This window comes from Gopherus flavomarginatus, chromosome 21 (assembly GCF_025201925.1).
Source record: "Gopherus flavomarginatus isolate rGopFla2 chromosome 21, rGopFla2.mat.asm, whole genome shotgun sequence".
NCBI lineage: Eukaryota > Metazoa > Chordata > Testudines > Testudinidae > Gopherus > Gopherus flavomarginatus.
The window spans coordinates 17,204,763-17,231,918 of record NC_066637.1 but is presented as its reverse complement, the minus strand read 5'-3'; the positions used below and the strand labels follow the sequence as shown (position 1 = coordinate 17,231,918).

Below are 27,156 nucleotides of genomic sequence, written 5' to 3'. Positions count from 1 at the left end.
GGGAAGAGGAAAGGGGGAGCTGCAGCAGAAAGCGCTAAGCTAATCCCTTCGCCTGACCAGGACTCCGGCATTTGGCGCTGGGACAACGTTCACAGGATGCTCTGTGCTGGGGGGGATTTTGCGGCAGCCGCAGTGGCATAGTGCAAAGTATTTTCGTAGCAGAGCAGGTGGTGGGACAACTGCTCCACATTGCTGCTACGTTGCCCAAGCCACTGCCCAGCCCTGGCTGTTCCTCCCCCAGCTCAAGCCGCAAGGCTCAGTGCGACCAGACGTGACCTTTTTAGGGTGTTTATTTTTTTTAAACATTTGTTTTGTACAAAAAAAAAAGAAGAAATTATCCGTACAGAGCTACAGCGAATGCAAGCGAACCAGACCAGCCGAGGGGAATGCAGCGCTTTGGGGCCGCGCTAAGCCCTTGGAGCCAGGGGTACTGGAAAGTTCACTGCATGCAGTCAGGGTGACATCTCCATCAGTGGCCCAGTTTTTTTAAAAAGCTATTTAGCGGTTGCTGCACTCAGCATTGCTATTTAGGAGCCTAAATCTCTTTGTCAATGGGATTTAGGTACCTAAATCATTTACACACAGAAATGCTGAGCCCGGTAACTCTAAATACCTGGCTCGAAGGGCAGGAGGTGAGGGCACCCCCAGTTGGGTCAGGTATGGAGCTGCAAGAGTGACAGATGCCTGGCTTGGTGATGCAGAGACGGCCAATGATTTTTCAGCAGACCGCAAAGCTCCCCTGCAGGTGGTCAGACATGGCCGGGAGTGATATGGGTGAGCTAACACCCGTCCGAGGAAGCAGAGAGATGAAGGAGCAAGAGCTCAGGGAAAAGGTTAAACTCCGCCGCTGAAAAGGGCTGACTTTGGCAAAGCACGAGGGAGATGGCCTCCACCCACCCACCTGTGCAGCATCTACCTCAAAAGAGGTATTCTCTTTCCAAGGAAGGAATGGCCTGGACCAGGTGGGAGCAGGCACCAGCATCATCCCAGCTCAGCTGGTGCTTCAGGGCCTGAGTTTCTGAAGGTTGGCTGCAGTGGGTGGAAGTTATTTGTGCTGGCAGCTGACCTCTCTAGCCTGTCATCTCCCCAGTGGGATCCCAGGTCCCTGCACTGAGAATGGGCTTCTCCCGTCTCTGCAGCAGTACCCAAAGATGAAACTGCCAGCTGCTAAAATACGCCCCGGGCTGCCTCTGGTGCAGAACGACATACCCAGCTCAGACATCTTCAGCCGAGCCGCTGGTTCCCTCACTGCAGTCGCAGTGGGGCAGGTAACAAGCGGTGCTCTCCTGACACTTGAGCAGAGGCGAATTGGGGCATAGGCCAAGCTGCCACTGAGCCCCTTGGCACGTTCACAAGGAGACTGGGGCATGAGGCAGAGTGGGGTGGGGGGCGCAGCAGGTAGAGCCCAATTCCGGCAGCATTGTGGCAAGCTACAGAGTTGAACAAGCCTGGCACAACTTGGGGGCCAGATGGGCCCCTAAAAAATAGACCCTTGGGCCAGCACGAGCTTCGAACTGCACCCTGGTCCAAACGAAGGAATTAAGCAGCATCCACCAAATCCACTGGAAAGTTGGAGGAGTAGGAGGAAGGCGAAACAAGGGCAACGGTCTAAGAAAGCACCAAAAGGGTGGGTGGGAGGAAGTGGGGGGAGAGACCAGAAATTCAGACAACTTCTTACTCTTGTTCTCTACATATAAATGGAGCCAGCAGCCCGGCTGGGCTGGCCTGCGCCAGCTGAGTCCAATCAGACTGCACTGGCTCAGCCCAGCCCCTGCCGGTAACTCTTCCAAAACAATAAAAAGTAATAAAAAAAACCCCATAAAAATCCCTATATTATGTGCACAAAATGGACTTCTATGCTGTTTCATGCACCATGTTTCCTTAGCACCATTGATTTCATGAGCACAATGACAATGTTATTCTACCGGGGCAGACGGAAGGTAGCTCCGGGGAAAGAACGTTCCTCTGGGTCGGCTTGGCCTGGCCTGGAGACAGCAGAATGGTGGCCTGTGCGTCTGCTGTGGCATCCGCCGTCCAGCCTTAGCAGCCGCCGCAGCTTCTGGCGCAGGAGGTAGCCATGGTCTGGCAGAGGCCACTGGTTGCCAGCACGCTGCATTTGGAGAACTTGTCGCGACACAGGTCAGCTGTGGAGGGGAGGCGAAGAACCATGAAGGAACAGGGCAGAGGTCGGGGGAACGGAGCACCAAGTTTCAGGGTTGTGTCAAAACTGAAAACCAGAACTCCGGAAAGTTTCTACAGCTGAAGATCTGTTTTTATCCCTGTTCCCCTCTCCCCGCCCCATCAGCCCCTCCTCTGGAGTGATTCGTTCCCACTGCCCAAGTGTAGGGTCCCCACTGGGTGTGATCCAAGTCTCCCCCGCTCTTTTTGGAGAGCTGCCATTCAGCCAGCCTCCCTCTGCAATGTCCCCTCTCAGGGTCCTCCAGAGACCAGGCCATGCAGCTCAGCCCCGGGGGCGCCCAGCACGTCACTTCCTTACCTCGGAGCAGCTCTTCGTGGGCGCACACAGTACGGATACAGATTTCCTTGTTAATAACGTACACCCGGCGAAGGCTGAAAGGGAGACCAGAACGTAAGGCCTGAGACCCCCTGGTGGATGGAGCCCTGGACGTGGTGAATGGGGGAAGGCCTCTTTGTGCCCTGCCCGTGCTTGTGCCAAAGTGACCTGTATTTTCACTGTCAAATTGGGCACGTTGTTGGGGGGAATGAACTACCACAGCCAAGGGCTCTTTTTAATCACGTGTGCAGAGGTGTTGCTGCTGCCACCAGCTGAGTCAGCAGCGAAATGGGGCAGAACTCCCCTCCCCTCTAACATAAGCCACAGGGCCAGGGCTCTGGGGGCCCCGTGCGAAGGTGTTGGAGCACTACTGGCGCTCGGTTACCTCGTGGCATTAGCTATGTCCCTACTAGCTCATGGCTGTCAGGGGAGGCTCACTCAACATCTGCCCCCCCCTCCACGCACACGTGTGTTACCATCAGTGGGTTGTGTGTATGGGGACACGGGGTGCGTGAATAGGGCCACTCAAGCGATAAGCTCCGGTTCATTGGCTAGTGAGGACAAGTGTCACAAGCCACTGCCCACGCGTAGGTCACATTCACTCGGTGCACAGGGGCAGCCCCAAACACGGTTCATGTCACTGCGAACTCAGCGCGGCCCAGATAGAACTTTTTGTTTTAAATGCAAAACTGGGTCATCTTGGGGGCTGCTTCTGGGCTGGCCTATGGAAAAAAACGGGCCTGGCCCTCCACCCAGGCTGTGCGGGTGCAGCCTTGCCCGCCGCTTACCTGTAGAAGCAGATCTCATTCAGGCACTGCTTGCAGGGCTTGTGGACTGAGTAGAGCCTAGTGCAGGGATACTGCTCCTCCCGGCAATCTGCCCAACGAGAGAACACATGCACTGGAGACGGAGCACGGGCACGGTAAACTGGCCGCGGACATCAGCCAAACTCTAGTGCAGCTGCTGTTGCTCTGGCATTGGTGCGAATTGGCCGTGCATGGCTTGGGGAGAAGCTGAGAAGTAGCGATGAATGTTTAACAGGGACCCATAATTTCATTTAAGAGCCCTTGGGGTCCCTTAACCCCTTCCTGAAAAGTAGCCTCTCCTGTTTCTTCTGCACTGGCTGCTGGTTCTACAGAATGAGGCCAACTGGAGTTCTGACCAGTCTGGGGCAGCGGACGGCTGGGGGCAGGGGGAGGATCTTCCGTGGGCCCAGTCACCATCTCAGTGGGAGTGCCACGCCAGGCCCACGCCAGCGCTGACTCGGACCTCCTGGTTCCCCGAGTTAATGAAGTGCCCCACAAGCAGAGTGGAGATAGAGTAGGAATGTCCTCTCTCTATTGCACTTTTCATCCTGTTGGATCCCAAACGACTGTACCCATGTGCCCGGTAATTGCTTTAAGGAGCAGTGAAATGCAGCCACTTCTAGGGTGGAGCAGCACAACTGTTTAAATAGCTCCACAGCTTAGGGCAGAAAGTGAAGAACTTTATCTCCCATGAAAACTGGATTTGGGGGGGAAGGACTTCAGGGAAGGAGAATTTAGTTACTGGAGCTGGCCAGCTGAGTTAACGCCTTTCCTCGTGTGGCAAGTTCTTTAACGAGCACAGTGGTCAGAACCTCAGCTTAGAGGACACCTCCAAAGCACAACAGCGCCCCCTGCAGAATGCTGGGGCAGTGACCCAGCCGTGAGAGGGGACTGCCCCTCAACTGCGTGAACGCCGGAGCCTTGCTTAGCTTGCAAACCCTGCTACTGGCATGGCAAAGTGCCCCGGGGGGGAGGGGTGTGCCCACAGCTAGTATCTCAGTGGTGAGAGGGCAGGTGCTGATACAGGGCTGCTCACATGGGTGGGGCTTCACCAATAAAGCCCCTGCTGTGAAGAATGGGCAAACTAAAAGCCCCATCTTGCAAGGGCCCTGAATGACAGGGGCTGGAGGGGTAGTCAGCACTTGGCAGGAGCCAGGCGGCTAACACCTCGGGTGCTGCCAGCAGCCTGCGGCAGGGCCATTCAGCAGTTCCTGGAAAGCTGGCCTCCCTAGGCAGGGCTATGGGAGTTTTCTGCCTCCTTTAGTTCAGCCTGCTGGCAAGCGCCGACAGTAGGTCCAATCTGGAAGGTGATCTCGATTTTCCCTTTGGGAGGAGGAGGGGGAGAGGAAGCAGGAAAAATGTGATTTCATGACACTGTGCCAGCGTGGGAGCGTTGTGCTGCGAGCAGCCGATCTGTGTTTAGCTTGGAGCCGAGCAGAGCACCCCGGTCTCTGCACGTTTGGCAGGTTTGCTAGTGCTGGCCTGCGCTGTCCCTCCACCCCCACCCTGCAACGCCGGTCGGTTAGCCAGCTGCACATGCAGCAGCCCCACAACATGCCACCGGGAGATGGCTGACTTCTAACCCCGACTGCTCTCAGTAACGTGTCCACCCCCAGCAGCTCAATGCTCCCAGTGGCGGAGCCAGATGGGGGCAACCCGAGTGATGAGTCACTGGTGGCGGGCCACAGATCGAGCCTGCCCCACACTCACCCAGCAGCGTGGGCTCCTGTCCTGGGCCCGGCTCCCCGTGCCAGGCTTTACAAGCTGGCTCCTGGGGTTGCAGCACCATACGGGTGTCATGATGGACAGGGTGGCCGTGCCAAATTGGAGTGAGTGGCACTGCAAAGTGGTTCATGGGGTCACAGCACCATGGGACCCCGGGCACCATGTACAATCCCCCGAGTGAGGAACCGGGTGCAGCCTGGCAGGACAGGAGTGGCCACTGCTCGGTGACTGCAGGGCCCCCAAAAGTGCACCTAGAGGCCACTGGGGGGGGGCTGTTGCTCCCCACCCTCATTAGCTCTGCCGCTGACTGTTCTCCTTACGCATACAGATCTGATTCCTAACCCCAAGACAGAGCAGTAACCAGCTCGCAGCCGGCTAGAACCTGCAAGAGAAGGAAACTCCACGGGGCTTTGCAAACTCCGCTGGTTTGTGTCTAACTCTGGGGCAGGGACGGCAGATGGCATCGCAGGCAGAGTTTAGGGAGAAGGTGGGGGAGATCAGCCCCACTGCTCCCGAAGCTGAGCGTGATGGGGAGAGGGAGAAAGCAGGATTAGGGAACAAATAAAGTGAAAGTCAAACAGGTGCACTGGAGTGAAAGCCAGAGAAATGCTGCTAAATGTAACAAGGTTTGTTCATAGCCTCCAGGGCTCCACCGGGCACCATGGCTTGGAAATCTATCCACGCGGGGGGAAATCAAGGGAGACTTTGTGATTTCTCGGGGGTTTGAACATTCTTTCCCCACGGAGGAGGGGTGCGCAGCGCAGGGTATTTAAGCTACTCTCCGACACCAGTTAAAAAAAAACAAACAAGTGTCATCGAGCGCATCAGCTGGAAGGGCCCGATCCTGCAATTCTGGGAGAAGTGCCGCTGGATTCAGCAGGGCTGCTCCCAGAAGGGAAGGCTGCAGGATCTGGTCCAAGGAGAGAATGCTCTGTCCCACCTACTACCCTGCTTGTTAATGGCAGGTTCTCTCTCAGACTCCCTGATCAAAGGCAGATTGGCTGATGTGTGGGAGGAGATAGGGGTTTCATACGCTGCGGGCAGACCTCAGACGATATGCTTGCAATCAAGCAATGGTGATCTGAAGGATTAGCAGGTACCAGGATGGCCTCATTAACCCTCTGCTCAATTTAAAGCGTTTCCTGTAAGCGAAACGTCATCAAAACTAGAAATCCACCAGGCAGCCCCTGCCAGCTGGAGAGAGCCTACAGCCTCGCCTCCCAGCGGTGGTGTCTCCTTCACATTCCACCCCAGGTTGTCCTGCCTGCGTGCTCAGGGTGGAGGGGGAAAACCAGAGCCCTGGCTCCACTCTCAGAGCTCGAGTGAGCAGCTTTTTCCACCTCCTTTAAACTTTCCAGCCGTGCCTCCTGCGGGTCCTTCCTCCCGCTTAATGCTGACTTCAGGCAGCTGCAGTTCCCGGAGTCACCCTACGATTCAGAGAACAATGGGCTGCGGGTCTTACCAAGAGGTCCAGGTTCTGTGGGTTCGGTCTCGGGAAAATCTGGAGGGGAAAGACAATAGGTGGAGTTGAGAAAACAGCACCAGGCTGGGAATGGGCTGCAAACTGGTACAACTCATGCTCCTGGCTATCTAAGGTACATACAGGGCCCCTGTTGTTCCAGCGTCTGAGCGCTTCACCAGCTCGGATGTATTGATCCTCACCACGCCCCACCAAGGCAGGGCAGGCCATTATCCCCCTTGCGCAGATAGGGAACCGAGGCCCTGAGAAACCAAGGGACTTGCCCAGGGTCACACAGGTAGACTGTGGCAGAGCATACAGGTCTGGCACGTTCCAGGCCAGTGCACTAACCACTAGGCCATCCTCCCTCTCTGGGATAGGTGCTACCCACACAGGACACTGTTTATCCTCTGTTCCACATTTCGTCAGCTCCTTGGCTAGTGGACAGCAGTGGACATACTGGCTACAGTAGGACTGCACCAGCTCCACACCGCACCTGGGGTTGGCGCTGGGATGATCTCCTGCTGGGTCTGTTGCTGGGACTGGTACTGGAACTGCTCTTCGGGAGAGCTCTGGGTGACATCTGCAACGGAGAACAAGCATGTTCAGCTCAGACTAATCGGGCACACCACCCCCCGCCCCCGCCAAACAGAGCCAGAGACCCCAGCACTCTCCCTCCCCAGGAGCCTTGTTTCATTGGTCATTTTCGCTGGGAGCCTCGTTTTGCAGTTTGGATCCTCCTCCATTTCTTCTTTAATCCCCCAGTGACGTGTCAATGCCACATAGTAACTGGGGCAACACTGCATCATAAACCCCGCAGGCCTAGACCTTCCCTGCAAGATCACGGCAGAAGGGAAGCCAGGCTGGGACCGGCAGAATTCCTGTTCCCAGCAAAGCACAATCATGCAGCCTCGCGGCCACTCCAGGTAGCGCCGGCCAGCTGCAGCAAACGGGGCGGCTCAGAAAAGCAGATGAGGGATCCACAGAGAAAGCGCTTACCTTGATAGTCATAGTAATCTTGATTGTCTAAAAAAAAAAAAGCACAGAGAAAAGTCTCACTTTAGGAACAGCAAAGACCACCACAGCGTGTGGAAGAAGGAAACAAACTGCTCTTGTTCTGCACAAAACCTGTCTCGCCCCATCGGCTCAGCGGTAGCCGCATCTCGCCTGGGATACTGACCGATTTCCTGATCCCAAGGGCAACGGAATCCCAGGTGGTTGCATTGTACAGGCAATCCACCCTAGGGTTTACAAGTCTGCTCTGAGTTGCTGATCACCCAAGTCAACAGGAGAGAGAAGTGATCAGCATCTCAGGGAAAAAATCAGGGCATAAACTCCCCCTCCCCCCCTGCAGTATGGTTTAAGAGAGGAGATAGTAGGTCAAAATTTTCTAAAGCGACTAGCAGAATGATCAAGACACCATACAGAGGCCTAGTTTTCAGAGGTCAGGTGTCCAGCACTTTCTGAAAGATGTTTCAAGCTGGGCCCCCTCCCCTAAATCGCTAGTCATTTTTGAAAATCTTGGCCATTAGTCTCTTCTGCCCATTTCCAGCGACTCTCCAGGGGGAATGTAAAATCCCAATAATTATTTTTTTTCAGATCAGACTATATGATAGTCCCAGCGGCCTGGACAACACTCTCTTGCAGTAACGTCTGAAAGACCCTGGCTGAGAGAGAGCAGTCACTGAAGGCATAACAGCTGCTGCCTTTGCCTGGGCTTTCAATGTACCACTAACACCAGCATGTTGTAAAGTGCATTGGGCTATAAAGCACGTTCTGTTTAATTCAGCGACAGTCGCAGAACTGGGAGGCAACATATATAAACTTTTAACAAATCTTAGACTGATCAAGATTCATGGGCAGTGAATACATTTCTTGGAAGCAGCCTGGCAGAGTTCAGTTGCTATATTGCAATAATCATTTCCCCGAAGTCTCGTGAGCTACTCTGAACAAGGGAAGTAGAAACCTGAGTTAGCCAAGCATCTGTTAATGGAATAAATGAGCTTTGCCAGATCGGAAAAGGCAGATTATTTTACTTGGGAGGACCCTAAATTGTCCAACCTTCTCTATCAGCTAGGGGTGATCGTGGGCAGCATATCAATTGTGAGTTTGTTGGGCGATGCGACAGTGAGAAACATTTAATACAGTTTAAAGGCAACAGCATCCTGGAACATAGAATCAGAGGTGCTTCTGTTTGTCTCTGGGCACCTTGTTACCAGGGAGATGGTGACAAATCCTGCCCAGTCCAGTCGCCTGCACTGAGATGACCCAGGGAGGTCCCTTCCATTCCTACGATCCTATAAATCAGAAGAGTTCAGTGAAGCGCATCAGACATTACTAGGGACTAGTTTAGGGGGAAGTTTAATGGAGTGACATCTGTGGACAGGCATTGGACCAGGGTTGGGAGGAGCTCTCTCTAAGGACCTGAAAGGTGTAAATATTATGGAAGGAGAGGAAAGGGTTGGCGTGAGACAAACTGGAATGAAATTCAAAAAGGGGTCATTCAGACTGAACATCAGGACAAAACCCTCCCAGGTGGCAAGATCTGTTAGGCGGTGAAGCCATCTCACCGAGACACAAAGAGCAGGCGAGAGTGTGGAGGGATGGAGCAGGGAGAGATTATATACTTGAAGCCACCAGGACCACTCACCTAACTGAGGGTCGTACTGGGAATACTGCAGCTGGTCAAGATAAGGAGGTCCTTCGAGATCGTACTGTCCCTGGGCCAGGAGCACTGCTGAGAACACAGGGAGAGAAATCATTGTCGTTTATTGAGTGATCAAAGTATTTGACCCTTTCAGAACTGCCTCCCCCCGACACACTGCTCCCACTGCTTGTCCCATGACTAATGGGCAGATACAGCACAAAAAGGCTGCCCCAACGAGCCAACATCCAGGTGTCTGTGAGTTCGATTCCCCCCGCCCCCCTACACACACACACACACTCACACACACCCTCAGCAGCCCTGGGAGAGCCCCAATCCACTGTCTCCCTCCCAGATAGTAGCCGTCAGGCAGCCAGGCTGCCTCCTTCTCCCCACCAGCGCTGCCTCTGCCTGGGCTAGTCGGCCCTGGCCTCAGGGGCACCAGCTGGGCATGGCCGGGCAGTGGGCAGCCAGATGAAAATCTCAGGGAAGTGCCTGGAGTTGGAGTTGGACTGAGCGCCAGGCTGCTGCATGGTTCTTATGCCATCTGCTGCAAGCCTGCTCGCCAGCTCTGGTCTCTCTCGGCCCCGCCCGGTAACATTTTCCACGTTGGTTACCCTCTGCGCAGAGCAGTTTTACTTGAAGTTCTCCAGCCTCCCTGGTGACTCTGCTTCTTTTCATCAGGGCCTTTGCCAGCACTGGGAGCTTCTAACTAATTCTGCTGGATCCTCAACACCCTCTTCCTTCCCGCCTCCGTCCCCCTCCACTTTGAACGGCTGCTTGTGCAGAACGCAGGATTCCCCTCTTGTACCACTGTCTTCGTTCACACCAAGCCTTGGAGGGGCTAGGACTAGGGCTGCCAGGCGTCTGGTTATCAACTGGAATACCTGGTCGAAAAGGGACCCTGGCGGCTCCGGTCAGCACTACTGATGGGGCCATTAAAAGGCCAGTTGGCCGCCTGCAGCGGGGCAGGCAAGCTCCCTGCCTGGCTCCCGAGAAGCTGCCAGCATGTCCCTCTGGCTCCTAGGTGCATGGGGGCTGTGGGGGCTCTGCGCAAGCACTGGCTCTGCAGTTCCCATTGGCCGGGAACCATGACCAATGGGAGCTGCGGAGGCAGCACCTGTGGGGAGGGGTGCAGAGCCCCCTGTCACTTAGGAAGCGGAGGGACATGTCACTGCTTCCGGGAGCCGCCTGAGGTAAGTGCCACTGAGCCTGCACCCCAAACCCCCTCCCGGAGCCCACACCCCGTGCCCCCTCTGACATCCCAACCCCTCGGCCCCAGCCCAGAGCCCCCTCCTGCACCCCAACCCCTTGGCCCCAGCCTGGAGCCCCCTCCTGCACTGCAAACCCCTCCATCCCAGCCCAGAGCCCCCTTCGCCCCAGCCCGGAGCCCTCTCTTGCACCCCAACCCCCAGTCCCATCCTGGTGAAAATGAATATGAGTGAGCAGGACTGGGGGAGAGTGAGTGATGGAGGGAGGGGGGAAGGAGTGAGCAGGGGCGGGGCCTTGGGGGAAGCAGTGGGGCAAAGGTGTTTGGTTTTCTGCAAATAGAAAGTTGGAAACCCTAGCTAGGACCAGCAGCCTCTTCGCCGCCCAGGCTGGAGCCATGCATTCTAACCTCACAGAGCTGCCACCGTCCTCCTGCCCGGCTCAGGGGACGGCCATCCTACAGCCTCATTAACTGCCCACCTAAACCATCAATCAACAGTGATGCCATCTCCCCGGTGCCCCCCCTTTCCCCGCACGCCAACAGGAGGAATAAAATGTCATTAACGATGCAATAATCTGCTGTTCCATTGGACCTAGTGTCCCCAGATCTCAAAGCAGCGGTCAGCCCCCACAGCACTGCCGGAGAGTAGGGAAGGGCTGTCGTCACGTTTCACAGGTAGGGAAACTGAGGCCCAGAGAGTCTAAGGGACGAACAGGGAATCTGTGACAGAGCAGGGAATTGAACTGAGACCTGTTAAGGCCAATCCACCATTGTAGCCACTAGGCTGTCCTGTCCTCGGTTCCTTTTTTTCCCTTCTATTCACTCCTGAAGCCCCGTGGATGATACGGTCTAGCCCCTTCCTCTGGACCCTCCCCCTGCGCTTGGCTTTCTGCCTTCTGCCACATTCCCCGAAAGGGTTCGAACTCCCTCTCCCCTTCGAATCGCTTTGGAACACTCCTCCCCCTCCACGCCCCTCTTCCGGGAGGCCGAGCAATGTCTGCCAAGCCGGGAGAGGCGTCCGAGTCCGAGCTTCAGGAGATGAAAACTCTGCTGCATTGGGAGAGCTGGTCGGTCAGTGCATCGTACCCCTGAACGATGTCATTCTTCTGCTTAGCTCAGAGGCTCTGTGGGGGAGGGACTGTGCCCCCCAGGTTTGGTTCATCACTGACCAGGTGGGTGGATCTCTAACCCAGGTCACTTTCCCCCCAGGTACACGCATGCCATGCTGGCCTGCTCATGCCAGCAGGCTCAGGGCTGGGATGCCTTGCACTCACCTGGCAGACACAGCAGGATGAGACAGAGGGCTCTCATGGTCACGGGGGGCAGCGGGGAGGAGCGAAGCTGCTCAGGAGGTAGTTGGATGAGCTTTGGGAAGTCTGGAAAAGAAGAGGGGAGAAGGGATTAGCAGGAGGCTTTGGACTTCGTCCCAACTGTGTCACTACAGGGACAATCCCTAGGTGCCTTCTGGGGATCCTGCCGAGATGCCAGAGGGGCAGTCTACACCCTCCCCTTGCTGATGCTTCATCACTTGTCTCCCAGGCCAATGGGGATGGAATTACTGTGAGCCGCTGGCTGGCCAGGTCAGACCTATTAACGGCTCCTGCACACCTAGCTCTAAGCTCTCCCGCATAGAAACGTCGAGAATTAGCACTTTTGAACACCTGCCATTTCTGTGCCATCTTCCAGCCATGGGTCTCAAGGCCACTTGACAAAGCATTGAGGCCTGAACTTCTCCCCTTTGAGGATCATCCTCCCATCACAGAGACACCAAGGCTTGGAGAATTTAAGCGACTTAACTAAGGCCCCACAGTACGTCAGTGGCAGAGTAGAGACTGGAACTCATATGTCCTGGCTCCCCCCACCCCTTAACCACAAGACCATCCCTTCCCTCCCAACCAGGAATCCATCAGCAGCCCCTCCGTGTGCGTCCTTGCCAAGACCAGCTTATGTTTTAAAGGTGTCTTCTGGGCTGTCCTAAATGGGCCCAAGCCCCCACCACTGATGCTGGTGGATCACTGGAACATGCAGCATTCCTTCCTTTCCTGATGGAAGCAGAGCACGTCCTCCGCACACATGGCAGAAAGCCTCATCGGAAAGCACTTCTCCGAGAAGAGAGATCTAGCACCCATAGAATTGCACCAACTACAGTTCTACCAGGAGCGTCCCCAGTGCCTGGTGATAGATGTCTAGGGTGCTGGGCTGGGAGCCAAGAGACAGGTTCTGTTTCCAGCTCTGATGCTGATGTGTTGCACGACCTTGGACAACCCCCATGCCTCAGTTTCCCTGTCAGTAAAGTGAGGCTAATGTTACCGACCTTCCTTTGTAAAGCATTAGAGACCAGATGACCTGGGCGCTGTAAGAGCTAACTGATGACATTTCACCATTTCTTTTTTAGAAGGCATGTAGGTGAATATGGTGCATTTCGTTGCTCTGAGACCGCACTGCAGACAGCACCTATCACTGACCAGCCAATGTACTTTAATTCTGATTTGTATTGCCCCATCTGCTAGCAGTCTGGAATCCTCCCCCCACATGAACGCACGCTCTACCTCTGCACCTTTTCTCATCCCTCCCAACATTTCGAATGGCTAAAGCTGGACGCCACTCAGGTCTGGCCTTTCTGACTCTCTAGAGATGGAGACAGAGGGGTGGATTAGGTCCGTATCCTGCTTAGTCTGGGGACCCACGGCAAACTGCCTTTCAACAAGGACAGGGGTTTTGGGGGTTAAACCCAGGACTAAAGTTGCCAACTGTCTAATCATACAAATGCAAACATCCTTGCCACACACATTTTCCAAGGCCTTGCCCCACTCCCTCCATCGCTCGCTCTCCCCCACCCTCACTCACTTTCACCGGGCTGGGGCAGGAGGTACGGGCTCTGGGCTGGGGCTGAGGGGTTTGCAGTGTGGGAGGGGGCTCTGGGCTGAGCTTGGGGTTGGGGTGCAAGCTCTGGGAGGGAGTTTGGGTGCAGGAGGGGGTGAGGGGTGTGGGCTCTGGGTGACGCTTACCTCAGGCGGCTCCCAGGAAGTGGCCAGCATATCCCTCCGGTTCCTAGTGAGGGGGCAGCCATGGGGATGTGTGTGCTGCCCCCACCTGCGGGCACAGCCCCTGTAGCTCCCAGCCAATGGGAGCTGAGGAGCCGGCACTTGAGGTGGGGGCAGCACACGGAATCCCCATGGCTGCCCGTACAACTAGGAGCCAGAGGGACATGCTGGCTGCTCCTGGGAGCTGCGTGGAGCCAGGGGCAGGGAGCCTGCCTTAGCCCCACTGGACTTTTAACCACCTAAAATCTCCCGGTTTGGCTTCACTAGCCTCTGGGAGATAGGGCCGGATTCTGGGAGACTCCCGGTGAAACCGGGAGGGTTGGTAACCCTACCCAGGACTGTTGGTAGGGACTGTTCTTGACTTGCAAAAAACCCAAAATCCCACATCTTGGGTCCTAGGCATATTTCTGCCACTGCCCCACACTCTTGCTTTGCAACACTCATAGTAATCCAGTCCCAAGCTCCCCATCCAACAATGCATCCAGCTCTGGCCTGCAATACCCTAGCTTCCCCTTCACAGGGCCTGAAGAACAGAGGCTGCCAGGCAGAGGGAACCGTGCAATGCTGTATCCAAAGCGTGCCAAGAAGTGCTGCTGCCAAACTCCTTGCACAAGTGACCGGGGCTGGATTTGAACCCGACTTCTCCAGCAAGAAACAGGCAATGTCATCGGCCACCCTCCCTGGAGCGCTCAACAGCCTGTGCACACTGGTAACCCCAGCGCAGAATGCCGGCTGCTCCCAATTAAAATCCACACAGGCAGCCTCTTTCCACTGGGGCAATGGAAGTTTCTGGAGGGCAAGCCCAGCGCGGCTAAGTAAGAACACATGCTGGGCTCATTTTCCAAAGGTCACTTGACATAAGCATGTACTCTCCTTGTTCTTAATGTATCCACACAGGGTGAACAGCTGCCTGACACTCAGCCAAGCGGCCTGCGGATCTTAACATCTCCCCAAGTGTGTCCTGCTGGGGGGAGGTGAGTGAGAGCCCCCTTCTTTCCCGTCTATCTGAGTCACAACGCTGCGGGGGAACCAAGCTAATTATCTCCAGTAGCCCATTGTGGATGCTGCATTGGAGAAAGGAGGATCTGGGATCTCTGATACGGTTCATTGTGAGCAGCATCAGAGTCACCAGCTCATCCTCACCCCAGCACAGAGTTCGGGGGGGATCTCAGTCCAGCTCCTAGCGGGACTGGTGTCTATATCACAAAGCCACCACCATGGGGACAAGCACTTACTTCTCCATCTCCTACCAGCCGCTTCAGCAGCAAGGTGAAGGACCATTGGAGACTGAATTCTCTCCTGACCCCTCGGGAGGGTCCCTCTGGGGATGGATGGAGGCACGCTGGCAGAGCAGAGACCTGGAGAAAGCCTGTACTGCTGCCAACGTGTGATCTCTATCCTGTCAGTCCTGTCAATCCAGCACCGTTCACTTCTTCCTACTCCTAAGAGGCCCCAGCTGAGATCAGAGTCCCATTGTGCTCAGGGCGGTACACACACCCAGCAAGAGCGAGTCCTTGCCCCAGTGAACTTTCCATCCAAGCCAGAAAAGGTAGGAGAATTATGATCCCCACTGTAGAGACGAGGCGCTGAAGCACAGAGAGATGAGATGACTTACCCAAGGTCATACAGGGAGGAACTGGACCCAGATCTCCAGAGTCCCAGTCCAGCACATTAACCACAAAACCACCCTTTCTTCCAGCCTTTCACACACCCCTCCCCAAGTTCACGTGAAATGGAAAGTCTTCCAACGACTTTCTTAATGGCTTTCAATCCAAGCCAACGCAGGCAACCTCGTTCCATTTTCCTCCTCCGCCTCCCCGGGAGAGGCAAGGAGTGGGATGGCGACCTGATCTTGGGAGTGGAACAAATTCATCTGCAAGGATCTCATCTCAGCCATTCTGGTTCAGGAAAACGTTGTACAAGTGGCAATAATGTGATTTTGCTTGATCTACGCCAGCCCAGACAACAGCAACCCCCCTCCCATCACATGGGGAAAATGTGACCAGGGTTGTCAATGCTTAGCAATGAATGCTTAGCCTGACTTTATGCAGCTGTTTGTTTTTTCGCTGTTTTTAACACCAGGATCATCCGAAGCCAGGAGACGTCCAAAGGGGATGCAGCTGGAGGCATCACGGATGGTACCCCATGAGCAGGGCAGTCAGAGAAGTGACTGCAGGCAGCTCCAGCCTCAAAGGAAGGCAGAACAAAGCAGTACCCCTGGATGCATCTTGGGTCGCCTCCAAAGACGGCCTCTGACTCAATCCAAAACCTCAAGCGATGGTCAGCACTGACACGCAACTGTGCTGAATTGCTGCCCTGGCTTCCCAACGTTCATCTTAAAGCCCTGTTCTCCTCTCTCAGCATGCAGGGAATTGCTTAAAAATGGTAACTATATAATCATAGTCCTCACACATTCATTAGCAGTGCTTGACTGACTACATGCTTCAGCATTGTCTTCCCCTCCCACTGAAACGCAGCCACCTCTGGGGTGGAACATCATGGCTGTGCGATGGAGTGCAGCAGCACAAGGTCTGGTGGAAACTATTTAATGGAAAATTGGGGCATAGATTAAAGATGTTTTTTTCGTGAAAAGTGTCTGCTTCCCGCTGCAAAAAGAATTTGATGCAGGAATGCTGCTGCGGTGCCTTCTGGGAGCTGGTGTTTAGGCAGCTCATGGCCTCATTCTCCTCTACAGGCAGGTTCCGGCTACATCTGCTATGATACATCATGCTGGCTCAACAAGAAGAGACACAGTGGTGTATCATGGGAGATGGAGTCTGACCAGGGAGCTGGCCCATAGAATAAAATGGAGGCATGAGATCACCAAACTAAAGTTCCCATGAAGCAGTGGCTAAGCAGTGCTTGCTATGGGGTCATTCCCCAATGCCCAAGGAGAAATCCTGATACAAGAGAAATAACTTAGTCGGATATTTCACTTTTGCCAGAAAGTTGGGGTTTTTTTTGAAAAATTTCCTGAAGGGTCCCCAGTACTGCAGCAAGTTAGACTACCTACCAGTATTACAATATCTGTACAGAACGTTCTAGCAATGAAGTGAATGTTTCCCACCAGGGCTTTGGAGCTGTGCTCCGGCTCTGCTCCACCTCCAGGCAAAAACCTGCAGCTCCACTGCTTCGGAGCTGCTCCGCGCTCCAGCTCCAGGCTCCACTCCAAAGCCCTACAACAAACAAGCTCTCCAGTAAAATCTGAGAAGCCAAGATCAACTATGGATGCTCTGAATCCCTTGCAGAACAATACACCAAAACAACTTCAGATTTGGACACGAAACCAAAGACATAGCCTGGTTTTTGCCCATGGAGAACTGAAAGCCAAGGTGTGTTAGGATACCTCTGCACAGCAAAAAACCACGCGGCAGTGAGTCTTAAGAATCTCTGTCTACAGACTTGGGTTCAGGGCCATGTAGACATTTCGGCTTGGGCTGGGGCTCTGACACCTCTCCCCCTTTGCAGGCTTCAGAGCCTGAGCACCAGCTGGAGCCAGACCGTCTACATGGCTATTTTTAGAATTGTAGCACGAGCCCACCGCTCCCAAGTCTGTAGACTTGGGCTCTGAAAGTTGAAGCCACTAGTTTTGTTTCTGTTTAGTTACTAACTGGGCGGATCCCAGGTTGGAGAAATCAGTCTTGGACACGAGATTCTATAAAGAAAGGATTGCTGGCATAATTCATACCGATTCATTAAATACACTGTAGCTTAAGTGGCTTTCACTTTGTAGTCCAGATCAATGTAATGACATGAACTGGGTGTGTGTTTGTTTTTTAAAAAGTGGCCTGGGTCGCATTCCTGGGTCCTTGAGCAAGTCACTTCGCTGGCCCGTGCCTCAGTTTCCCCATTTGTTAAAAAGGAACGATTCTTTCATTCTTTTGTAAAGTGCTTTGAGACCTCCAGATGAAGAGTGCTAGATAATTACTGAGTATTATTAATGGGCGGCCCCCATGCAATTTCTTGGTTTTAGACGGCTCTGCAAATACTCATTTGAAAAGGTTATAAAGAAGCAAAACAGAAATGGTGCTGTGGAATCTTCCACGGCTACAAGCGGCAGGGACCTTGCGGCGATGGGTCACCTGACAAAGCAACTCCGGCAGCGTAGCGCGCCCCTGGCGTCTGCTGGGGCAGTGGGTTCATGCAGACGGCAGGACGCTGTCTCTTTCTTGCAGCAGCCGGGTGGGGGGCTTTGCTGGAGAACTCGCACCTCAGTACTGACGAGAGCAGACGGTGGTTCAGTTTAAGTGTTGTGCACAGTGATGATGTAGCCGTGTTGGTCCCAGGATATTAGAGAGACAAGGTGAGGGGCGGTCACATCTTTTATTGACCAACTTCTGCTGGTGAAAGACAAGCTTTTGTGCTGCACAGAGCTCTTCCTCGGACACGATACACCCTGCAGGTTGCACAGCTACCAGCCAAAAGACTTGCTGGTGCAGCTTGTAAAGAGAGGGGGGGACAAGGGGGTCGTAACGTGCCAACAAAAAAAACACGTCTTTTTTTCTCCCTTTGCCTTTCCCATGTATTTTGCCCACGTTTACCAGCTTCTCTTGCAATGATTCAGTTGCGATGGCTTATCCAGCGCTTGGACTGCTGCCGGCGTCTCGTTAGCGCCAGTGCAAGGTGGAACGCTGCTTTCCTCCTCATCCCTGGCATCAGCGTATGAAGCTTATTTCCCAAAACCCCTTCGTAACCAGCACCGCTAACCTGTGCTTAGCGGGCCTGTAGCGAGGCAGCCTGGCTCCCAGCCGCGCCAGAGAGGGATGAGCCCTTATGGACGCCAAAGTGGGCGGAGCCGCAGGAGCCTGTGCCCGCCCCCAGAGGTCAAGGCGCAGGGCAGAAAGTATAAAAGACCAACCCCAGGGCTCAGAAGCTGGCCAGCCGCCGGAGAGAGCGAATGTCCCTAGGGAAGTCCGAGACTGGGAAGCTCCTGCAGCCCCAAAAGGCTGCCCAGACTGGCCAGAGCTGCCCCGCGCCCGCTACCGGAGGAGCTGCCCCGCGCCCGCTACCCGGAGGAGCTGCCGCCCAACCCCTGCCCCGACGAATCTATGCTCCTGGACCCCCCAGAGGCCAACGGGAGTACGGAAGTAGCCCAGGGGCAGCCGACCCTAGTCTGGCTGCAGAACACCCAGAACCAATGTCAGTGTGTTGCGGTCAGGATCCCCACTGACACAGCAGCGGGCTGCCTGCCGCTGTTAGGGCTCCGGGCTGGGACACAGAGGAGTGGGTGGGCCTGCGTCCCCCCCTGCCACCCCACTCACGGGTGGCAGTCTCCCCCTCGCCCTTGCGCTCAGACCCAGGAGCCTGGGCTTACCTTACGGAACTGTTTGCTCAGCCCCTGCCTGAGGACCTGAGCTCCTGGCTGTGTCCTGGCCCACCCGGCTAAGTCACCAACGCACCGGACTCGTGTAGTGAGGCGGCCTGTCTCCCAGCCGCCCCGGGGAGGGCGAAACCCCAACAGCGGAGGCTTACAGGGCCTCTGCCCAACACCCCACCCTGAAAACAAAGGCCCGGTTCCCCCACGCACTTACCCACACGCTTAATGTAACCCCTCGGAGTAGCCACTGTATGAGTCAAGTGCGGTGTGGGTGTTTGCCGAATGGGAGCTACAGGGACAGCAAATCACACGGCGAGGGAGCAGGGATGCACTGGCATAGGGTGTGTGTGTGTGGTTAGATCACACGGCCAAACCCGGCAATTTGCACAGACTGTGGTCAAAAGCCTCCTATTTAAGGGGCCAGCGTACAGGTTGACAGTCCCACTTCCACTGCATCCAGCAGCTCTTTTCCAGCGTCCTTTGATTTCTCCATGCATGAATAGAGACTTGCTCTCCTGAGCGTCAGGGGGAGAATTTCTTGTCTTTCTCCCCCCTCTGACCATGCCTGTTTTCCTTGGAATGCTCCCTGCCCCCGACTTTACCCACCCCCAAGATCCTTCACTGGAAAGGAAATATTTGCTCGATGCTCTGGGCAAAGTGTCCTTAAACAGGCCTGGACATAACACGCTTCGTTCTTTAGGAACGTTTCCTGGTATTCCTCCCCCTTTGAAGAAATGCTGCGGAACTCTGCTTGTGTGCGCAGAGCATCGAAGGAGACCATTTCTGCCCATGCTGATGGTTCTTCTCCCCACCTCCCCCACCCCTCCCCAGCCTCCAAATCAATGAATCCAGGGCCAAACGCCCCCTTGATGCAATCAGCTTGAAAAGGAATGAGGTCAATGTTCCAGAAAAGCACTTTTCAACAAGCAAGCTAGGTTCCTCTTTGGGTGCTGGGAGACCCAGTCTGAGCAAAGGGGTGGCTGGGAGTGGGACCATTGCCCCAAGGCAGGAGGGTCTGGGCACTGGGTTTTTCGTTATTTGTACGTGCTTGGCTTTCAGTGGTTTGCAGAGACGTGAGCTCATTTGGGAAGGATTCCTTGGAAGGGTCTGTGTGTCCCTCCCCAGGAGCAATTTGCTTTGGAGAGTCATGCCAGGATCCCCTCAAAGCACAAGCAATGCCGTGATAGTTTTGGGAAGCGAGATTCGAGAATTGCATTTAAGGGACAAACACCTGATGGTTAATTGTAGGTAACTGTGGAAAGGCGGAAGGTGCTGCAGAAGCCCCTCAGTCCTCCCCCAGCCCCAGCACCTCCTGCTGGTCCACTCTTGCCTCTTTCCTCCTCCAGTTTGCCCATGTACCTCAATCCTGTCCTGCAACTTCCCACTTCCCCCGGCACTCCAGTCCTGCCCTCCACCACCCACAGCGTTGCCAATACATCTCAGTCCAGATATCCAGCACCTCCTGCTATTCCAGCCGTAGGCCCTCCCACTGCTTTGTCTCCACACTCCACAATCCTAACCTGCAGCCCCCGCGGCGGGCAGTGAAATGCACAACATTGCTGAAAGCTTATGGCAAGATTTCTCCCTCTCTGGGGTGAAACAGACAGCGTTCGACTGCTCCTCCCCTGGACCATATATGCTCCTCGTGTCAAGGGGTATTTTGCAACTTGTGCATCACTGGTGAATGAACAACAAGGCCTACAAAATCCTCCAACATCTAGTCACTGGGGTTTTGGGGGTTGACAAAGCCACTTAGATTTTGCAAACCCTTTTGTCTTGTTCTGGAAGCCCTGGGTACTTTCCATGCCCTGTTCACAATTTAAATTCACCATTTCTTTAGCTCGGTGTTTCTCAACCCACGGCCCAACCAGCACACAGCTGCGGCTCACGTGACAGCCTCGGGGCTATACAGGTAGTATTGGATGCAGCCCACAATGGGTTGAGAACCACTGGTCCAGCTCCAGGCCCGGCAGCCTGTGCCGATGGCTAGGGCCAAGCCCATCATCCTAAAGCTCAGCTGGCACGGCTGGGTGACTTGCCTGTGGTCTGTAGGCTCTGTTCTCACCCCTCCCAATGACACTGTCCCTCCTCCCTTTCTTGTCTCAGTCTCGACACTGAGCGGCACACGAAGCCAATAAATCCAAGTCGAAACTTCCAAGCCCACCATGTTCCAGTGCCTTTGAAATCAGGCCAAATGAGCTTGCCCATCCCTAATAAAACACTTAACTCTTTTCCTGCCTCTTGTGTCTGAACGGCTCCAACCACTTTACAGACCCAAACTCTTACAAAGGCCCCTGTGAGATAGGCAAGGATAATGGTCCCCATTATACAGATGGGGAAACTGAGGCACAGTCCAGGGAAAAGAGTTGCCCAAGATCATACAGCGACTAGAGTGAATGAGGCTCATTTGCCTCTTAACATGGGGTTCACGCAGAAGGTTCAGCTAGCCCAGCGGGACAGCAGCCTGCCAAATAGGCAACACACCACTCCAGCCAGTGGTGGACCAGCTCCACGGTTTTAGTGCTAGGCTTTGAAGCCCTCAGTTGGCCAATCCTTGCTCCTTCAGCCTGTATCGACACTAGGAAAGATTACTGCCCACGTTCCAGTAATGGCAGAGGCACTGGTGCTGGCCATGGGAAGGACACCTGCCCAGGTTTTCACCACCACATCACAAAGGCACTCGCCGGTGGATAAAATGCCCATGCCCTGGCTATGCAGCAGTGCTACCGCACTGTCGCTGGAGCACGGGTCCTGCAGCATCTCGGAGCTTAGCTTTTGTCTCCTGTTGATGTCTACAACCAAATGAGGACGCTGTGACTTGAAGAGCCCAGAGTCACCACACTGGGGCTGAGCCTTCCGCACCTGGGATGCAGCACATCTCTGCACATGCACATGGACACCAGAACTGGTAGCACAGAGAACAGGCACATGGGCTGCATCACAGGAAAGGGTAACCGCCTTGGGTAAAGGGGGGTGGAAATGTCCACAGGAGGGGGGGATCCGCTGGAGCTGGTCACTGTATCAAAAAACCCCTTCCCCCACGGGCTGCATCTGGAGCTCTGAAGCTTGAGAAGTCTGGTTCCAAGCCAGTTCCCACCCTGCCAGGGCAATAAAGGAGAGGGGAACAGATTCAGAGTCCACATGGGAAAGGAAAAGGTCAATCCTGTCTTTTCCAGTGAGTGAGGTGAGGAGAAGGAAGACCCTGTTGTCAGCCCACGTGCGCGGTACATTGGAATTCAGCTGCTGGAACTGGGGTGCTCAGAAGGAAAATGGGGCTGGCTCCCTGCCCAGCTCCCCACCACTGCCAGATAGACCCAGCGCCCCTTCCTTTGGCATCCCGAGGGGCACTGGGACTCGCAGAGCCCCGTCCTTTAGCCCAACCTGCCACAACAAGAGAACCACGTGGACTCATCGTTGCTTTTAACCATGGCTCAACCCTGGCACTTGTCCAGAGCTGCACTTGTATCTCTTCTACCCCAGAATCCAACCGCTCGTACGGCTGGATCCAGGAGGGGGCATCTAACTCCCACCTCTGACTTCTGCCTCCCTGGGTCTCAAGCCTGGTTGCATGGTCCTGAGCTGCGCCGTGCTTCTGTTCCACCCTGCTGGACTCGAAGTTCTCACAAGGCGGTGGGAGAACTGGGCCCATTCACACAGGCCTGGAGGGGCCTCCCGACTGATCGGATCCAGGCCCCAGTTATTGGTATTCGCCAGACTTCAAAAGTCACGTTATTCAATTTTTTTCTTTAAGTTACAGGGTTGAAATACGTTAATTTGCTGGGTTGTTAGCATGCGTGAGTGTGGTGGGCATAGAGGATGGGGAGAATGGCAACCCCACACACCAAGCCCTCTAGCCACACCGTGAGTAAAGTACAGCACGGAGTGAGAGGGAAGTACAGGCTCCAGGGCCCATTCAGGCCTTAGCCTCTCGGCCAAGACTGCTGACCAGGGGATCGATCAGTCTCGGGAGGGGGGGGCTGCGTGCGCAGGCAGAGATCACATCTTTCGTCTGAACATTCGTATCCTTAAACAGCGGGTGACAACGCCCACACAGTTCAGCTTTTTCCAATCAATTCTTTGAGATTCACTTACACCTCAAAAGCCACAAAGAGTCCCGTGGCACCTTACAGACTAACAGACGTATTGGAGCATGAGCTTTCGTGGGTGAATACCCACTTCATCAGACGCATGTCAAAAGCCAGCATTTATCTCAATGTGCTTCCCCATGCAGCGAGCACGGATCAACTCTGCTAGTTCTACTTTCATCCCTACCATCCAAGATTGGCGACGAACTGGAATGGAGTCAAAATTCAGAGCTAACCTGCCTAGGAGAGGCAGCATGAGCCAGGGGAGTCTATTCCCAGCTCTGCCACTGATCTGCTGTGTGACCTTGGGCAAGTCACCTGACCTCTCTGTGCCTGTTTCCTCTCCCACCCTTTGTCTTGTCTGTTTCTACTCTAAGCTCTTCAGGGTTGGGACTGTTTCTTATCAGGGGTCTGTCCACCACCTGGCACAACGGGGCCCTAAGGCACTGCTGGCCAAAAATAAACAATACTGCTCCATGGTTGGTCCCTGGGCTGCACAATCTGTTTACTGACACAAAGGGCTACTACAAAGGACGGCCCTTTGCACCTTTAGACTGGTCACGGTGGCCACCGCTGGTTAGTTAATGTCACAGCCTTTCCTCTCATCTCCACGAGCTGCTGGGGCCGGTCTCCACTTGGCAAGTTACTGAAATCACTTAGTCCGGAAAATGTCCCAGTGCAGACTGTCCACAAAGCCGCATTTGAGCTCCCGCTGCCCCCGCCTCAAGTCCCCAGTTCATCCTTTCAGCTGACAGCTCCTGCGCCCCCTTGGGAAGCTCACCCGGGGCATGCTGCTCCATGCACCTTGGGCCATGCCCGCTGCTCCCCACGAACAGTGAGTGGCAGAAGGGTCCCAAGAGATGGGCACTAGCCATATGCATGCCAGTGCCTCATTCGGAGCAGATCAATGGAACATCACCAGTCAACAGGTGCCAAGAAATACCCCTCTCCTCCCCCACAGGCTCTAACTCACCTAGCGGAAGAACCCCATTAAATCTACCCCCGCACCCAGGCACAGTTGCACGCACAAAGTGGGAAAGTCTGCTCAAGTTTATGGAGGAACTTTCCTTTCTGCTCTGTGCTCCAAGAAACCAGATGTTTTTGTAAGGCACATCTGGGAACAATCAATCTCGGAGAAAGAACAACACAGTCGCCCTCTTTCATTCAGTTAAACCCCACCTTCCAAAAGGCCTTCCCCCTCCCCCAACTTTTTACACAGCAATCCAGCTGCCAGAGGGAGAGAACAAAGAGAGAGAGGTTTCAAGGTTTTTTTGGCTACTGACCAAAGGTAAAACTCACTGAAGTGGGCTTAATTTCCCTCACCCCGCGCACACTTTTTTGGGGGTGTGGGGGGGAGAGACATTAACAATCTTTTGTACAGTTAGTTTCCAGGGAGGGTAAAAATTTGAGCTGCTTTTAAAAGTTAGGATATTTTTAGATTTATTTCTTGGCTAAACATCTGTAATTCTACAATTGTCTAGTTCTAGATTTTAAAAATATCCCCCCCCAACCTTCTTTTTTCCAATCAAATTTTGGTCCCTCAGAACAATTGCTTTGTGCTTAAAGCCCAGAGAACTGCTTTCCAGAGCTGAGCTTCACCTTGGGCTGGAGAAACACAAACATTTGGCAAGAAGAAAAAACGCAGTTAAGGGGATTTCTTCCCCCCCACCCCATTCAACCAAGAAATTCTGCATTTCCTCACTTTGAGCTAACTAGAGACTAAAATCCCACCTCCCCTCGTCCCTCCAAGTATACCCCAAGATGTCGCATCCCCAGCTGGGAAGTGTTCAGCTCCCCAAATCAAAGGAAACCTGTAAGAATTGCTCTGCCTATCCCAACAGGTCCTCTGGCCACTTCTCATTTTCTTACCAGTTTGGGATCTATGTGCCGGTTCGGTCCTTTCCAAATGCCTTGATCTCTTCTGTCTGGTCTAAAAGCTCCAAAATGGGACAAGTAGCTCCTACCTCCAACATGATTGCACCACTGGGTCCTAATGCTACACCCAGTGCATTCTCAGCCCTGCTTCCTTTAAAGGGAAAAGATAAATGGAGATTAAAAAAATAATCCTGCAATTGTGGCAGTAAACTCCTCAAACCCTGGCGGCTGTGAGGTCAAGGAAAGAAGATAGGGGCTGGATCCAGGATTGGGGGCTCTCAGGCACTTCTACAATGCAGGCAATAGCAATACTAACACCAGAGGCTCAAGGGATTGGGAATGGGCTGCAGAGCTCTCCCATCTGTGCCAACGTAGCCCAGGACAGTGGTGGTCAGGAGTCATTCCCCATCACCGGCTTTTCAGTGGGAACATCACACTGGTGGTTTTAGCCCAGGCCTCAGCAGACTAGTAGGCACCTAGTAAAGGCCCCATTATAATTCATCCACAGTCCCGCTCAGGTCAATTAAGGTACGTCTACACTGCGCCGTAAACCCTAGCTTTGGGCCCAAATTCTCCTTCTATCCACACAGATCTCGGTCCAACTCAGGCCAGGAGCCCCTTGAGGCTCAGGTCCCAGCCCCGGCTGTGGGTGAGCGTCTGAGTCCCACTGAGACTCAGGGCCAAGCCCTGTCAATTTGCAGCGTGGACGCGGGACATGTCGCAGAGCTGAGTCAGGCAGTGCATGTAGCGCAGTAGGGATGTGGTAAGACGGCTGTGAGGCTTGGGTCCAGCCTGAGCTCACGCCTGGAAACAGCGAGTGGCTCCCCTCGGGCTGGGCTGGCAGTGCAGCGTGCACCTTGCCCCAGAGACTGTCACCCGAATACGCTCTTACTGATGAGTTGTATCGTGGTAGCACCTAGGAGCCCGCACCACGGACCAGACCCCCACTGTGCAAGGTGCTCGACAAACTGACAAGGCCGCCCAGAGGATTCCAGGGGCCTGGGGCTGTCGGTGGCAGGCGGCTCCGGTGGACCTCCCGCAGGCGTGCCTGCGGAGGGTCTGCTGGTCCCGCGGCTCCAGTGGAGCACACCTGTGGGAGGTCCACTGGAGCCACGGGACTGGCAAGCGGCAGGGCGCCCCCTGCGTGGCGAAATGTCTAGAGCTGGCCCTGTTCAGCGGCAGGGGGTCCCCGCCGCGGGTCTTCGGGGCACTTCGGCAGTGCGTCCTGGAACGGAAGGGCCCCCCCCGCCGCCGAATTACTGCCAAAGACCAGGTTGCACTTCAGCGGCAGGTCCCACTTCGGTGGTAATTCACTGGTGGGGGATCCTTCCGCCCTGGAGCGGAAGGACCCTCCCGCTGGCAAAGACCAGGAGCGGAAGAAGCTCCAGGGCCTGGCCCCGCAAGAGTTTTCCGAGCCCCCTGGAGCGAGTGAAGGGCCCCGCTCCAGGGGCCCCGAAAAACGCATGGGGGCCCCTGCGGAGCCCGAGGCCTGGGGCAAATTGCCCCTCTTGCCCCCCCCCGGGCGGCCCTGCAAACTGAACCAAACCACCATCTAACCCTCCCCCAAAGAATGGCGGATCTAAGTCGGCTTTGGCGCTCAGCGTTTGGCAGTGAAAGCAAAGAGGCCAAGGACGAATGGAATTCCTCTTTCTATCCTGGAGTGCTCCTCTGTGCCTAGAGGCATCCCTCCCAGTCACTTCTCCTAGGCCCTGCTGGCAGAGCGACATGGAGGAGCTTGCACTATTGCAGCCTCTGCTCCTCCATTTTATGGTTAGAGGATGGCAGCCCACAGACTAGCAGCCCTACATTGCAGTAAGAAAGTGAAGACCATTCCCAGATCTTCAAGATCCACTGCACTATAACAGTGCAAAGTACTTTACAAACTGGATAGCACCCCCATTTTACAGATGGGAGAACTGAGGCACAGAAAGGGGGAGCGATTTGTCTGTGGTCCCATCGACAGTCAGGGAAAAACTGGGAAAAGAACCTCCTAGACTCCATTTCTCAACCACTTGGCCCTGCAGCTCCCCTAAAAATAGAAAACACAAGATTAAATTAACTCCCCTGCAAAGGCAGAAATATTGCTCGCTGAGATTTTTTTCTACAATTTTTGTTGTTGTTGTTGTTAAAAAATGCCCATATTCTGAAACCCCAACATGTTGACAAAACAACACTGGATTTGACACATTTCCTGCCTTGAAAAACAACAAGGAAAAAAGTTTTTTAAAAAATGTCAAGATGTTCTCATAGATTCATAGATTCTAGGGTCAGAAGGGACTAATGTGATCATCTAGTCTGACCCCCTGCACAAAGCAGGCCACAGAACCCTACCCATCCAGTTCTATAACAAACCCCTAACCTATGCTTGAGTTATTGAAGTCTTCAAATTGTGGTTTGAAGACCTCAAGCTGCAGAGAATCCTCCAGCAAGTGACCCGTGCCCCATGCTGCAGAGAAATCTGTTTGTGTTACCTCTT

General features: G+C 54.4%; 1 protein-coding gene across 2 annotated transcripts; it reads right to left on the bottom strand.

Moving 5' to 3' along the window:
- Nucleotides 1-289: 289 nt before the first annotated feature.
- Nucleotides 290-26,697, bottom strand: MFAP2 (microfibril associated protein 2). Of its 2 annotated transcripts, none has more exons than XM_050931368.1 (10): nucleotides 26,556-26,697; nucleotides 24,675-24,831; nucleotides 11,634-11,735; nucleotides 9,156-9,242; nucleotides 7,505-7,531; nucleotides 7,002-7,088; nucleotides 6,509-6,547; nucleotides 3,304-3,391; nucleotides 2,498-2,571; nucleotides 290-2,144 (listed from the first exon to the last, which is right to left on the bottom strand). In XM_050931368.1, exons 3-10 carry the CDS (start codon nucleotides 11,668-11,670, stop codon nucleotides 2,041-2,043), a joined length of 543 nt encoding a protein of 180 aa, XP_050787325.1. In that variant the 5' UTR covers nucleotides 11,671-11,735; nucleotides 24,675-24,831; nucleotides 26,556-26,697; the 3' UTR covers nucleotides 290-2,040. The 2 variants fall into 2 exon arrangements, with proteins under 2 accessions (XP_050787325.1, XP_050787326.1); XM_050931369.1 differs by having other exon boundaries at nucleotides 9,156-9,239.
- Between the last annotated feature and the right edge of the window lie 459 nt (nucleotides 26,698-27,156).